Source organism: Phaseolus vulgaris, chromosome 9 (genome assembly GCF_051622355.1).
Source record: "Phaseolus vulgaris cultivar YP4 chromosome 9, ASM5162235v1, whole genome shotgun sequence".
Classification (NCBI taxonomy): domain Eukaryota; kingdom Viridiplantae; phylum Streptophyta; class Magnoliopsida; order Fabales; family Fabaceae; genus Phaseolus; species Phaseolus vulgaris.
In genome coordinates, this window is record NC_143506.1 from 21,230,521 (window position 1) to 21,246,106 (window position 15,586).

The 15,586-nt window shown below is 33.0% G+C and overlaps 1 protein-coding gene across 2 annotated transcripts; it reads left to right on the top strand.

Annotated features, from left to right (window-relative positions):
* The first annotated feature begins 8,030 nt into the window (after positions 1-8,030).
* Positions 8,031-15,020, top strand: LOC137820301 (putative L-ascorbate peroxidase 6, chloroplastic/mitochondrial). 2 transcript variants are annotated; one of them, XM_068624296.2, is made up of 12 exons: positions 8,031-8,514; positions 8,610-8,753; positions 11,809-11,929; positions 12,004-12,104; positions 12,187-12,274; positions 12,505-12,572; positions 12,664-12,750; positions 13,760-13,834; positions 13,957-14,034; positions 14,125-14,229; positions 14,392-14,463; positions 14,607-15,020. In XM_068624296.2, exons 1-12 carry the CDS (start codon positions 8,296-8,298, stop codon positions 14,610-14,612), a joined length of 1,164 nt encoding a protein of 387 aa, XP_068480397.1. In that variant the 5' UTR covers positions 8,031-8,295; the 3' UTR covers positions 14,613-15,020. The 2 variants fall into 2 exon arrangements, with proteins under 2 accessions (XP_068480397.1, XP_068480396.1); XM_068624295.2 differs by having other exon boundaries at positions 8,073-8,514; positions 14,764-15,020.
* The last annotated feature ends 566 nt before the right edge of the window (positions 15,021-15,586 follow it).

A 15,586-nucleotide genomic window follows, 5' to 3' on the forward strand; every position in this document is an offset into this window, starting at 1 on the left:
GTAACTTCTTTAGTGAAAAAAAAAATTATTTGTTGAGAAGTAATGAAAAAATGTTGCTTCAATTTCTATAACGCTAGCAAGATTGATTTCCTTCCTGTTTTGTGCGGTGAAATGAAATTGACTATTTCCGAAATTTGACTTTCAACACAAGGAAACATCGTAACCAAACTCATTCACTGTGCCTTAAATATCAACAACTCCATTTGACATCAGTTTGAGATTTATTAAAGAGAAAACTTTATTTAACTATGTCTACAGTGAAAAACATACATGTTTATAATAATACGATAATATTTTAAATTAAAAAAATTAAAATATATAAAATATATAAAAAATCAATTTACTAATATGTGAAATGTTTGTTTTTACTTCCATGATGTTAATATATCATCACCTTTTATTAAAGACTAAATTGTACTATGTTACCCTTTCTTTATTCTTTTTCTTCTGAAAAAAAAATCTTTAAACATGCAACCTTAGCATAAAATGTCGTTTAATCTATCTGGTTGAAGAAATAGTTTTGTTCTGAAAAATATAAATGCTTTCTTTTTGTTTATTTGAAAATGATATTTTTTGTTTGTTTGTTGTTGGGATGTTATTTTATGTTATTATTTGTTGTTGATGAAAATGGGTGCGACTATGATGCAAAATGGAGAAGGGAAGGAAGAACGATTTTAAACCACTTTAAATGCACAGAAATTAAGAAACCAAATTTAATAAAATGTTAAAATTGCGTTAGATATTGGTATGAAATTTTAATATTTTAATTAGATTAGCATCTCAAAATTTCAAATATCATTCATCACCAAACATGTATTGGGATCAAAGCAAATTTATAGTAAAATGCATTGAGCATGTTATATGAGCAAAGAGAGTATGACAACTTGCATAGCCTCTAAAAGGGCACACATTACTACAAGAATCTTAACAAAGTGACGAAGAAAAATAGCTATAATATTGATAAATTTTCCATTTGAAGTAGTTTCTGGTTTTTAGTTTTTATCTTTAAAATGGTAAGGAAAGAGAATGAGAGGAGAGAGAAAAGATAAGGACGAGAATGAAAAGTACTATATTCATATTGAATGCATTATATATAAGATATTAATAGTGATATGTAGTAACAGAATGGAGAAGAGGAAACATAAAAGGAGTTAAGTAAGAGAGTCGTTAACAATTCCCCTTAAACTTAGTGTAGGTAAATTAAGAACCCAAAGTTTATGTTTGAAAATATGAAATGAAGAGCCAGAAACAAGTTTTGTGAGTATATATGCTACTTGAAACTGGGCTGGTAAGTGAAGAAGCAAAAAACGTTTATCTTGCACATGGTCCCGAACAAAATGTAGGTCCAACTCAAAATGTTTGGAATGTGAATGTATGATGAGATTTGTTGTAAGTTGAACAACGCCCATGTTATCAGAGTACAGTCGCGATGTTGTCGTGGTGAGGCGAAGTTCTTGCATGAGAGACTTGAGCTAGATGATGTTAGCAAGAGCTGCTGCAACACTTCTATATTCAACCTCAGTGCTACTACGGGAGACCACCTTCTGTTTCTTGGATGACCAGGAAATGAGATTGCGACCAACATATATGCAGTAACTGGAGGTGGATTTGCGGTCGTCCAGATCAGTGGCCCAATTCGAATCGCTAAAACCAACAACAAAATAGCTTGAAGAAGAATAAAGACGTAAACCTTGTGTTTCAGTACCTGCAAGGTAGCGAAGGATACGTTTAACAACCTTCCAATGTGTGAGTTTGGATTGTGCGTGTATTGGCACACATTGTTAATAGAGAGGTGAGTTCAGGTCTGGTGAGAGTAACGTATTAAAGAGCTCCAACAACAAAACGATAGAGAGTGAGATTAGCTACTGAGACAGAGTCATCGACGGTGAGACGTAGGGAGGAAACCATTGGAGTTGGCTGCGGTTTAGACTCAAGCATGTGTGTACGCCTGAGGAGATCACATATGTATTTATACTATGAAAGATGATGAGTGTTATCAGGAAGCCACGTAACTTCAACTCCTAGGAAATAATGAAGTGGACCAAGGTCCTTTAAAGCAAAAACATAACTAAGACGTTGAATGAAATCCTGCACTAGATTTTTGGAGTTGCCAGTGACAAGAATATCATCAACATATATTAGAAGAAACAGAGTGTCAGTAGTAGTAAAACGGGTAAACAGAGAGATATCACTTTTTGATGATGAGAAACCCATGCGGACAAGAGTGGAGAGTTTCTGAAACTAGGAGCGGGGAGCTTGCTTGAGACCATAAATTGCCTTGTTGAGACAATAGACAAGTGATGTATCAGAACTTGTAAACCCAGGAGGTTGTTGCATATAGACGGGAGAATCCAAAACACCTTGAAGAAAATCATTTTTTATATCTATCTGATCAATAGGCCAAGAGGAAGATAAAGCAATGGTGAGAATTAACCAAATAGTAGTAGGTTTAATAACCATTTGCATTATACTTCTTTTTGAAAACCCATTTGTACCCGACAACATTAGCAGCAAGAGGTAGAGGGGTCAAGGTCCAAGTACTCTTTTGCATAAGAGCATCATATTCATCTTTCATCGCTTAGAGCCAGTGAGGGTGAAACATGGCGTGTCTGTGTGTGGAGGGTTCAAAAGAGTCAACATGAACAGAAGACTAAAACACTTTGGGTTTATACATACCATTTTTAGCACGAGTGTGACCATAGGATGAACATTAAAATCAAGAGCAACCTCTGGTGTTGAAGAAGGAGATGAAGACGTAGATGTAGTAGACGAAGATGGAGTAGCAGTAGACAGAGATGGAGTAACAGTAGATAGATATGAAGTAGCAGTAGACAACAGAGGCGACGACTCAGTAGGATTGTCGGGAGGAGTTGTTGTGGGAGGAAGAGAAACAACAGTAAGAAGGGATGGGGAAGTAGGAGGCTCAACACGTATATTATCAGAAAGCTGAAAAGAATTATTAGGCATAGAATAAGAAAAAATAAACTCATTAAAAAGAACATAACATGAAACAATAAATTTACCAGACTCAGTTAAACAAAGATAGCCTTTGCGATGAGAATCATAACCAAGAAACAAGCATAGCGAGGATTGAAAATCAAATTTATGTTTATTATATGGGCGAAACAGAGGGTAACAACCACATCCACATCCAAAAATCTTTAGAAAGCATAATTTGGTTTGCGAGAAAAAAAAATCATATGGACTAAGATTGTGTAAAATAGCGGTGGGTAAGATGTTTATAATAAAAACAACAGAAGAGAACGCTTCACCCATAACTTGAGAGGAAGAGAGGCGACAACAAGAAAAGCTAAGCCAACATCAACTATGTGGCGATGTTTGCGTTCGAACCATTTTGCTCGTGTGTTTGAGGGCAAGTGAGTCTGTGAAAGATACCGTACGTGTTTAAAACTTTGGTTAAAGATAAAAATTTCTTTGCATTATCAGTTTGAAGAGCTTTTAAAGAATAGCCAGTTTGGTTTTCTGCAAGAACTTTAAACTGTAAAAACACTGAAGTGGCTTGAGATTTGTGGGAAACGAGATATAGCCAGGTATATTTTGAGAAAGCATCAACAAAAACAACATAGTACATGGAACCATTAGTGGAAGCAACACGAGTAGGGCCCCAGATATCAACAAAAACAAGTTGTAGATGTCCAGTATAAGTGGTGTGTGAAGATGTAAACGGAAGTTGATGAGCCTTAGCCCGTGCACAAGAATCACAAAAGGAAACACCAGTATTACAATTAGCATTGTTTAAACGCATAACCAGATGCACTGTTCTAGATGAAGCATGAGCAAGACGTTTATGCCAAAGTTCATAATTATTTACAATGGAATTATAGGAAGTAGCATTAAGAGAAGGATATAAAAAGTGTTGTAAAGATAGAAAAACATCAAAACCATCACGAATCCTTCCTTGAAGAATAATATGCTTTGTAACCTGATTTTTTACATAACAATGATTAGGAAAGATTAACAGATGGAACATGTAAAAGATTACTAAGAGAAAAAATTATTAGAAGAAGCATTAAAAAGAGAAGTAGAACCAACATTATGAATGGGCATATCTGAACCATTACCAAGTTGAACAGTATCATGGCCAATGTAATTTTGTTTCTTGTTGAAAACAGTAAAGTCATGCATGATATGATGGGTAGCTCTAGTGTCCGGGTACCATAGAGGATCACTGGTGCTGATTTGAAACAGGAACAGAGGCCCGCCAAGAATTTGGTTGAGGAGGACGAGAGAAGTTTTGACGTTTGGAATTGTAAGGCAGTCGGAATGGGAGACGTTCGCTGCGAGAAGAATGCTTAGAAGTTGACGAAGGAACCCAATTTGTATAGGTAATGTTGGCTTGTGCAGAAGATGAATCAAGAAACTTATGTTTATCAAAACAATCTTCTTAAGCCAAAAGAAGAGATTCAACATCCATGTACCGTATATGGATCGAGCCGCGAGGTGATGAAACTGTCATATTCCTCAGGCAGACCGTCAAGAATGGCATCGATATGGTCCTCCGATAAGATGGGAGAACCAATGGCAACGAGAGAGTCCAAGACTTGTTTGATAGCAAGAATGTAAGTAGAGATAGTGCGATCACGTTTCTGAGATTTAAGTTGAAGTTTTTGGACTTGGGTGGTCGGTCATCTGTAAGCCAACATTTTATGTTAAAGAAGCATTCAAGAATGACCTATCCGAAATGTATTTTTTGACTTACAGATTGGTGAATATTTTTTTTTTCATATAATGATTCCCAAGCAAAACCCTTTACACTGGTATACATATGAGGTTTTTCTTGCTTATGTTTGCAATTCATTTTAATTAAATAAATAAATCAGATTTAAAAAAAAATCAAATTCGTTTAGTTATTAGAATTTTGGCCATTAAAATTGAATTGGTTTCGTGATCAACTATGGAAATAAGAACAAATAGTTTGTTGGTGGTTTGTAATGGTAAAATCTATTGCATGGAGGTTGTGGATGCTTGAGGGAAGTGTGAAGGTCATGCTGGGGCTTGACATCTCTGCTTTGCTTGAAACATGTTCTCGTATGGGGGTTGAGGCCTAGAGAACTATTGAGAGAATTCTTTTATCTCCTTCTATCGGTCGTATTGTCCTTCAACTCCCTTGCAAACTCCTCACTCTTCCTTCCTAGCATCGGTTATTGGTCTTCTTGTAATTCAGACTCGGAGGGTATCTGCAAAATGCTCAAGTCAGCAAAGACGTTCTGTACTCGGTTCTCAGAGCACGGTATATGATGGTGTACTTTATTTTTTTTGAATATGTACTATTTATATTACCTGTGATGAGCTTTCCTTATTAGGACATGTTAAGGAGTTGGATCGCGTCTAGGGTTGCATTACCTACCTCTTAATCGCGAATTAGCTTCGTTGATCTTGATTGAGCGTAATTGAACTTGTGCTGTCGGTCGGCCCTATGAATGTGGGTTTTTACCTCGTTCGGCCCAGTAATGAAAACTAAGACGTGACATTAGACGTATGACTCTCACTAGTACAACACAAAAATTGTGCAGTAAAGGAAAAATCATATGCTTTAACAATAACATTTATTGTTTCTTGAAAATGAATAAAGATGAACCATTTGATTAATTATTCATTATCATCATATAAGAAACAACACAACCAATTATTTGGACAACCTAGGTCAACACAAAAATTACACATAACCTCATACCAAATTTGTAAATTCGATTTTATTATGAACAACATATTTCGGATAAATTCTGGATCACCTATTCCAATTTGGTATTCCGAAATGGTCAATCCGAAAGAATTCCCGTGCCATTATGGCCCATTCAAAAAAATAAAACAGTCTTACTTCTTTTTCGAACCCAACGACATCACAAACAACTACTTACCAAGTAAGAAAGAAAAATTGTGAAAGTAGTCTATTTCCTTAAGGTTTTTAAAAGGTTCAAAAAATAATTTAATAATTAAGTACGAGGAGAAAAATGTAGAAATAAAAAAAAAACATCCTAAATATTCTCAAATATTAAAAAAAGTTATTCTGATTGATAAAAAGATAAATCATAAGTCTAAAAATATAAGTTTAAATATTAATTATTTTATATATTTTCAATAACATAAATTTAAATGACATCCTTTATAAATTTAAACACATACTCACCTTCATCGTATTTTTTTAATAAATAGTAATTACTTTCTTATATCTTTTAATAAAATTATACTCATTTTTTTGTAAATTAAATATTTAGGATTTCTTTCATTTCTTTAATTTTAATGTGCACTTAAACATTGGCATTTCTTGGAGATAACGAAAAGGATTTAGGGATCTTTGACTAAAAGTACATGTTTACACACACATCCCACTATAGTTGTTTAGTTAAAAACAAAGTTCCCTTAAAGCTCTAAAACAAATATTTTATTTTCAGCTACCTAGATCAGAATTGCCTTCATAAGATTCCTTTCACACGAGTAAGTTTTGTTTCGTGTTTTAGTAAAAGTTGGACCAAAAGATTTGTTAATAATTTCAAATTTTCACTGTAAATATCAAATAAAACTGATTTTAAATTTTAAAAATATAAAGTAAACATCTATCCTATATCATAGATGGACTAAAACATTAGTTATTTATTTACCATTTTCTAAACTTCGATTTCTATCACTATTAGTAAAATGATATATATGTTTAGTGTATATATAATTTACTTTTATAATTACTATTATTATTTATATTGTTTTTAATCTTTTCAAATCACTCATGCATTGATACAATACACCAGAAAACATTCATTGTTTATTATCTAATCATCATTGTCACGTTTTATTTTTCATTTGCTTTTTTAAATATATTTTTTACTGGTATTATTAATTTTTTAATCATCGAAGATTAATGATTTGTAAAGTTTTATCTACATTAATCATGAGTGTTTGTAAATTAAAAATCTTATTTTAATGTAAAATTTAAAAGATTAATTGATAATCAGTGAAATTTAAAAACTAAACAAATTGGTTTTCTTATAAATGTTTTGTTTGTAAAAAGGTTTTATTATTATTTATAAGCATATGAATTCATATGTAAAACTATTTTTGAGTGCATGATGAAAATAAAATTAAAACTCTAAAAAAATATGCTTTAAATTAACAATTTAGTATCTTATATATTACTCTCTTAAATAATCATCAATATGATGGAATTACAATTTTTTTTTTAATATTCAACAATTTGACTTTTATATAAATATATTTAATTAAGGATTAAATATGATTTTTATTTGTAATTTTAAAGAGAAATAGATTTTTATTCTTATTCTAAATTTTAAAAATATTTGTAATAAGAAAATTCTTATGAATAGTTTTTTTTACATAATAAATAAAGTTTCAAATAAAATTTTAAAGTGAATTATCTTATAATATTATAATATCTTCATAATAATAAAAAGAAAGCTTTATTATTATTTATAAGCATATGAATATACATGTAAAACTATTTTTGAGCGCATGCTGAAAATAAAAATAAAACTCAACAAAAATCATTCATTAAATTAACAATTTAGTATCTTATATATTACTCTTTTAAATAATTATCAATATGATGGAATTTCAATTTCTTTTGAATATTTAACAATTTAACTTTTATATTAATATATTTAATTAAGGATTAAATATGATTTTTATTTATAGTTTTATTTTTATTCTAAAAAATTTAAAAATATTTATAATAAAAAAATTATTAAAATAAACTTTTACGAATATTTTTTTTTACATAATAAATGAAGTTTTGAAAGCGATTTTTCTTATAATATTATAATTTTTTTTAAAAAATGAGTTATTTCAATAGTTTTTTTTTAAAATTTTAAGAAAATTTAAAGTTTTGATTAAAAAAAACTAATTTCACACGAAACTATATTAACGAATAAGTAATAAATATTTAATCTTTTAATTAATGTTTAGAGACTAATTGGAAAGGAAAGAGAGAAAAAGTTGAGAGAATACTAATGAATTTGATTATTCAGTACAAATTATCCCTTTTCCACTGCTCAGCCTTTAGCACCTTAGATGGGAAGGTGGGTACGTAAACCGATTTGCCTCTTGGGGATTAGATGGGGGCAGTAGGTGGAATTGCGAGTTATATATAGGACTTAAAGAAGCACATCATTCATTATTTTCCAATCGCAGGTTACTATACTATAGTCGTAACTCAGTCACAAGGGTAGCATCTGGCACATCATCATCCGAAACGAGAGGAGAGGCAACCAAATAAACAAAAAATAAAAATCAATATAAATATTAATTAAAGCGCGACCCAACTGAATGGCAGAGCGTGCGTTCCTCACTCCTTCGTCACTGCCTTTACCATCTCAACGCACTCCAACCACAATGGCTCTTTTCAGCGGCGCCGCCTCCGCTCGCATCATTCCCTCCGTCTCACTCTCTTCCTCTTCTCGCTCCTTCTTTTCCCTCTCTTCCTCTTCTCCCTCGCTTCAATGCTTGCGCTCCTCTCCTCGCATTTCGCACCTGTTTCTCAATCAGGTTTGGCTTCGTTCTCTCTTTGATTACTGCGCTTCTGATTGTTTCTTGAATTTGAGATCGTCTTTAAGAACCGCACGCTATGTTTGCTTTTTCAGAGGAGAGCGGAGGTTCGCGTTTCGAGTGGAGGATACGGAACGGTGTCGGCGCCGAAGTCCTTCGCGTCTGATCCTGATCAGTTGAAGAACGCTAGAGAAGATATCAAGGAGCTTCTCAGGTCCAAGTTCTGTCATCCTATTCTGGTAATGTTCGATTCTTACTTTTATTGTTTTTTCGTTTTAACGATCCCTATCCGCTGACTGTTGTATTGCATTTGAATTAGTAGCGGTTTCTTAATTCATTTTATTTTAATGTTAAAAGTAAAGAAGCATGTGAGCTTTATTTTCTTGAATTGCATCGTCATTGGATTTTGCAGCGTTTTCAAATACCTATTTGTTTGATGAGAATGTTATTCTTAGATATGTTGTTGTTTTTTGTACTATATTCTAAAAGTAAAAATTCCCACATTGTCTAGTTCACTCGGCTAGCAAATTCCTTATAGCTTCAAAGTGGGAAATGAGAACTAAACCAGCAAATTCCTTCTATCTTCAAAATGGGAAACTAGAGGCTCGCCAATAGATTTCAGACATGAGATTGAACTTCCTTTGGACTTTGTATGCACGACTCAGTTTAAACTACTGCAGATTTCTTCTAGCATTTCCAAGTTTTTATCATAAGTTTTATTTAAACGGGATACTTGTTTTCCTTGTCTTGCACCCATATCACCACTGTGCCTTGCGAACTTGTCCTATTTCATAATGTTACTCCTCTTTTTCTGTTACGCGTCGGTCAGGTTTGGGTCTTCTATAATTAATCTTGGATTTTCTTTTCTGCTCTTGCTAGTTCTGTAGTCTCGTGTACGAGAGGTTTCTGTTGCATGGCATATCACAGATAAATCCTTAGTTACAGTGCTTATAACAACACTTCAAGAAGTTACCGTGTTCGTGTTTTTAGTCGTATTTTACCACAAGATAGCCATGCTCTACTTGTGCAAGTAACGTTAAATAATCATTCACCAATTTGCAGTGCAACTGATTTTATTTTGTTTTTCTTTTGTTTTTTACTTTTTCTCAAGTTTACTTCTGCTCATGGACTTCATACTCTCTTTTTTTGGTGAAGGCATTTATAATTTTTTTTTCATCTTGAAACATAATGATTGCAAGTGTTATTTTCATCAAGCACTCCCATCTATCAATGTAGAGATGAACCACATAGGCTCTTACATTGTTATTTCGAGATCTAGAGTTTTGTTTGTATCATTGAGCTTTGAGTTGCTACCTTGAAGATATGATTAGCACTCCTAGTCCTCTGTTGCTTGATCCAGAATTGTTTATGATGCTCTACAAACTTGGTGATGCGAAACCTCTTCCATTTAGATTGGCACCCATTCAGTTGTGGATGCAAGATTCTGACTATAAATCTAGGTGGAAATAGGTAAGGCTAATTGGCAAGGGCTTATAGCCTAACCTACATCAAGTCCGGATTAGATGTTTCAGAAAGCAGGTCAAGTGTAGTATATTATTAAAATTTATTTGGTTAAAAAGGTCATTCCTCAAGTCATTTTAGTTTTTTTAGGCCTAGTAGATCGGTCTATTAAATGGTAGTAGAATCGAGATACAAGTAGTGTATCGGAAAGCTGATATTATAAATCGTTTCGTATCGTGAATCGTAAGATTCATAAACATTAAAAAATTTAATATATACTTAAATATATAAGATATGTATACATGCAAGATACAATAAATTATATATATATATATATACCACACAATTTCACCAAAACAACCTCTATGGTGCATACATGTTATTAAACAAATTATGTCTATTTTTATTTACTCATGTTTTAAAATCCACACTGATTCACACAATACAGAATCGTTTCGTTTCGGGATTCAGCGATTCTTTGTGTGAATCGCATGATACAGCTAAGATTCAGGGACGAAAAAGATTCTTCACACGATTCGTATCGTGGGAGGGTGAAACCGTATCGTTTCGTACAATATGTATCGTGAATCGTAAGATACTAACTACTAAATACAAATCCTAATTTTATTAGGGTTTTTATTATATTATATTGGTTATAATGTATTAAAAATCGGATTTTTTTCTTAATTATTAAACATGTTGACCTACATGAAAAGTCAAACTTATAAAATTTATAACATCATTAAAAAATATATTTATATCTTGTTTAACAACTATTAGGGTATCTCCATTGCAAGGTCATAAGTTTAAAATTTAAATCGTATAAGATTCTTCCATTGAAGCAATGGTCATAATAAGACCCTTGGTCATAATAATAATTATTTTATTTTATCTTAAAAGCATCTCCAAGAAGTTAAAGAAAAATATTGTTAAAGTGGGGTCTTACAAGACTCCTGCATTGGAGCAAAAGTTACAATTAAGTCTTAAAATGATGTTAATTAACCTTTCTGGTTCCCAATTTCATTCATAATAAAACAGATGACTACAGCATTTCCCTTATACTTATGATCTGAAGACACCTTGCCTCTTTCTTCCTTGCATATTTCAAAGTATAAAATCCTAACTGCTGATCTGGAACATCCTTAAGGAAATGATTTATAGTTTCTAATTAAACAGTCTTTGCAACGTTTTGGCTTCCTATGGGTTATCTTAAAGTAGTGGAATGTAGGCTTAACTCAATCTCATAAAGCTAGTTTGTAAGGTGAGGTTTGCACTTACTTATATGCTATAATTTGGACTTATCTTTAGTCAATGTGTGCTCTTCAACACACCTCACACCGAGAATTGGACATCTCGAGCATGGGACTGGGGGAACCTAATAGTGGGTGACACAAGGCCCAACACCTTGCTATGATAGACTCTGAATGAATGACTCTTCTACCATCTTAAACTAGTGGAATTTAAGTTTAACTCAACCTCTTAAAACTGGCTTGTAATCTGGTCAGGTTGTTGTCTTCTACTTTTGCTGGACCAACCATATCAATTATTTGTAAAGAGGCTGTTAACTTATCAATTCTGACTTCTAAACTAAACTTGTCCAGGATAGTGAATAGACTTTACAGTGACTATGTTAGTCAAGATGTTGAACTCTGATGAACCATACTATACTGTGGGTTGATGATATATATCTGCTGTATAAACTTGGACCTTTGTCATGCAATTTTAGTTTGTACCATAGATGGGACTTGAATTTGTCATATAATTTTTGTTTGTTTCATTGATGAGATTTTTTTTTATTTCAATAATTTACATACATAAACTTCAATGTGATAGATTCGTTTGGGATGGCATGATGCTGGTACTTATAATAAGAATATTGAGGAATGGCCACAAAGAGGTGGAGCAAATGGTAGCTTAAGATTTGAAATTGAGCTGAAACATGCAGCCAATGCTGGTAATGATTAATTGAATATTGATTATTTCCGAATTATGCTTATGGGTAACATGCCTGATGAACTGCCATATCAGGACTTGTAAATGCATTGAAACTTCTTCAGCCAATCAAAGAGAAATACTCTGGTGTGACATATGCAGACTTATTTCAGTTGGCTGGTGCCACAGCTGTGGAGGTTGTCTCAGTTCTATTTTGGCTTTAAGACTGACTATTGCTTATTTGAATATATTCATTTATCTCATTTTTTTTAATTTCAGGAAGCTGGAGGCCCAAAGCTCCCTATGAAATATGGAAGAGTGGATGTATCTAAACCTGAACAATGCCCCGAAGAAGGGAGGCTTCCTGGTAATAACCATACATCCCGTGGTAGCTTAATTGTTATCTCTTTGCATTGTTCGCTGTAGGACCTGGATTACGTAATCTACTATTAATTTGGGAAAACAAAAAGTGAGAGAAACTGATAGCTATTCATTTATAAGATGCCTATTAATAAACTGTTTTATCATTTGAAGTTGCAAGAAATGTGAGGTTATTTAGTAAATTGTTTTCTGTGGTTATTTATTATATGTATTTAGATGCTGGGCCCCCTTCACCTGCTGATCATTTGCGTCAAGTTTTCTACCGAATGGGTTTGAATGACAAGGTAATTTTCTTTTTGTTCCATAAGGATTAAGGTTGTAAATTGGATTCCGGTCATATGTCAGATTTTGACTTTTAAATTGGTGTTTTTGCAGGAAATTGTTGCATTATCTGGTGCACACACACTGGGGCGGTCTAGACCAGATCGTAGTGGTTGGGGAAAGCCTGAGAGTAAATATACAGTATATTCTCTTCCTTCTGCCCACAAGTTATAAGAATGATTTTGTGCAAGTTGAAACCATATTTTCAAATTTTAATTTTAACATTTGATACTGGTATCCCTTGAGCACCTTAAGCTGAAGGAAATAATCAGAAGTATTGGATATATGTTTTATGTTAAAACTTTTTGATTCGTAGAAGATGGCCACTATTTGACTGCTCTCTTTCATTTCATAACTTAATTCCCATATAACAGCTTCTAGTCACTTAATTGACTGTAATATTTTCATGATTGATGAAAAGATAATGTGTGCCGCAAATTTGAATACTCCAGATTCATGTCAATTTACTGAATTTATTTCTTAATGCGATTTCCCCCATTTCCAAACATTCAGTAGTGTTTCTGCAAGGATTCCAAGTTCCACAGATGACTCACCTTGGGACTTTTTTAATAGTAGGTCTGTTTGTTTAAACCATTTTTAGAAAAAGAAGTATTTTTTTTATTTAAATAATCCCTTTTTGGCAATTTTTACATGTTTGGGTAAATTTATTTAAAAAAGCAAAAGCAGAAAACTGCTTTTCGTAAGAAGCTACTGTTGCTTCTCAAAATAAGCACTTTTCTTATATTTTTTTCTTTTATTTTTTTACAATTACTTCTTTTAGCGCAAAGACAGACAGACCCAATTTAAGTTTGTGATTTAAATATTGATTGTGGTTCCTACTTTACACATAAAAGTTTTGGACTTGCTCTAAATTTGTGGCTTAAGTCTTTGTTGGCCTGCTATAGGAACAATTACTTGTTTATCTGTTGCGCTTTGAAATGAATCCCTGATGAAAGGGGATTCAAAGCACATTGCAAGTACATATCAAGGGTTTTTAAATCAATCACTCTGTTTTGGAGTAGAAGACGTTATTGATGCAACATCTCTAGAATTTTAGCTTTTGTGGTATTACTGATAAATGATAATCAACTAGTTTTCAGTTATACACAATAAAACAGCAGGAAATTCACATGTATTTCTCACTCTACAGAAAGATGGGCCAGGAGCACCTGGAGGACAATCCTGGACAGTGCAATGGTTGAAATTTGACAACTCTTACTTCAAGGTCAGAAATATATTTTTATTTTTCCAGGGAGGGGGTTCGGTTCTCTATCAGGGGGAGTGTTAGAGGAGGGAGGAGTACGGAGAATTTACCCTTTTGTTTTTTGTGACTGTGGTTACATCAAGGACATTAAAGAAAAAAAGGATGAAGATCTATTGGTATTGCCAACTGATGCTGCTCTATTTGAAGACCCATCCTTCAAGGTAAGCTCTGGAGGTTTATTTCGTGGTTATTACAATTCAATTCAAAATTTGTGACATACCAAAACAACAAATAATTTATGAAATATTCAGGTATATGCTGAGAAATATGCTGAAGATCAGGAAGCATTCTTTAAAGATTATGCTGAAGCCCATGCAAAACTTAGCAACCTTGGAGCCAAATTTGATCCTCCAGAGGTCTGTTCAATTTGAATTACTGTTACTGTGCTTTACAAATTAAGATATCAGTTCTTGTGGACTTAACTTCGTTACCTTTCATGTCTGTATATTCAAGTAAATATAACGAGACAGTTAACCTATTTACCAAGTAAGAAGTTTTCTTTGGTATCTCTTTATCAGGGCATTGTGATAGATGATTCTCCAAATCCAAAGGCAGAGAAGTTTGTAGCAGCCAAATACTCCACTGGAAAGGTTCTTATCTTTGCACATATCAAATCTTACTATTCATTTTGTTTATATTGAGAAAATATATTGGATAGCTTTCTATGGAAGACTTGCATAGGATGTATATTTTGCTTATTGTTCATTGTTTTACTTTTCCTGGTTTGGTGCAGGAATAAAAACAAGTGTCATGTTTTCTTGTGCAAGTATCTTTTTGTAATACAAGATGAAGCTATTTTCAAATCATGTGATATATCACATGTAAAATATGGAAGTTTTAAATGAAGAAGACAGGAATAAAATTCAATAGTGTTCCTATTTGAATTGCAGAGAGAGCTATCTGAAGCAATGAAGCAGAAGATACGGGCTGAATATGAGGCCGTTGGTGGAAGCCCAGATAAGCCTCTACAGTCGAACTATTTTCTAAACATCATGATTATTATTGCAGTTTTGGCACTTTTGACATCACTTCTCGGAAACTAGTTGGATTTTGTTCTACTGATTTTTGCTATAATTGCATTGGTATTTACACACTTGTTCTAATTTTTAAAACAATGGTAGCAAGTATTTTCTTGATTGACCAAAAATAAGCACTTGAAAACAGTATATAATTGCGGCAATAAATCATATAATCATGACTTGGTTTGGGATTGGAGGAGTTATAAAAAATTTCTGGGTGGGTAAAACGAGGTGGTAGAATCTAGCATATCGGTATTTGGTACCTCATGACTTGTCAGTTTTTATAAATTATCTCTTTTCTGCTCAGCAAATGAATTATCCTATTTTTTTATCTCTTTCTGCTCAGCACATGAATTATCCTATTTTTTTTATCTCTTCCTGCCTTTTTGCTGACAGAACATTAGAGAGGTGGGTTGGAATGGGAAAATTCTTTATTTCTGTTCTAACCAAGAGGGGATGTCTTTCAACTAGAGCATTTAGTTTAGTCAGAAACAGTGGTTTCCAGTTGAGTTGTTGTTCTACCTTGATCAGGTCATCTTCTTTCCCTTGTATACAGTAGAGTTCTCCCCCCCATTGTCCTTGTATCTAGTCTTGTTTTGAGTTATACTCCCAAATTAATTACAATCCCGCATATCTAGTCAATCTCTATAATTAACGTTCTCTCCTGTTTATGAGAAGTAAATGAGATATTTTT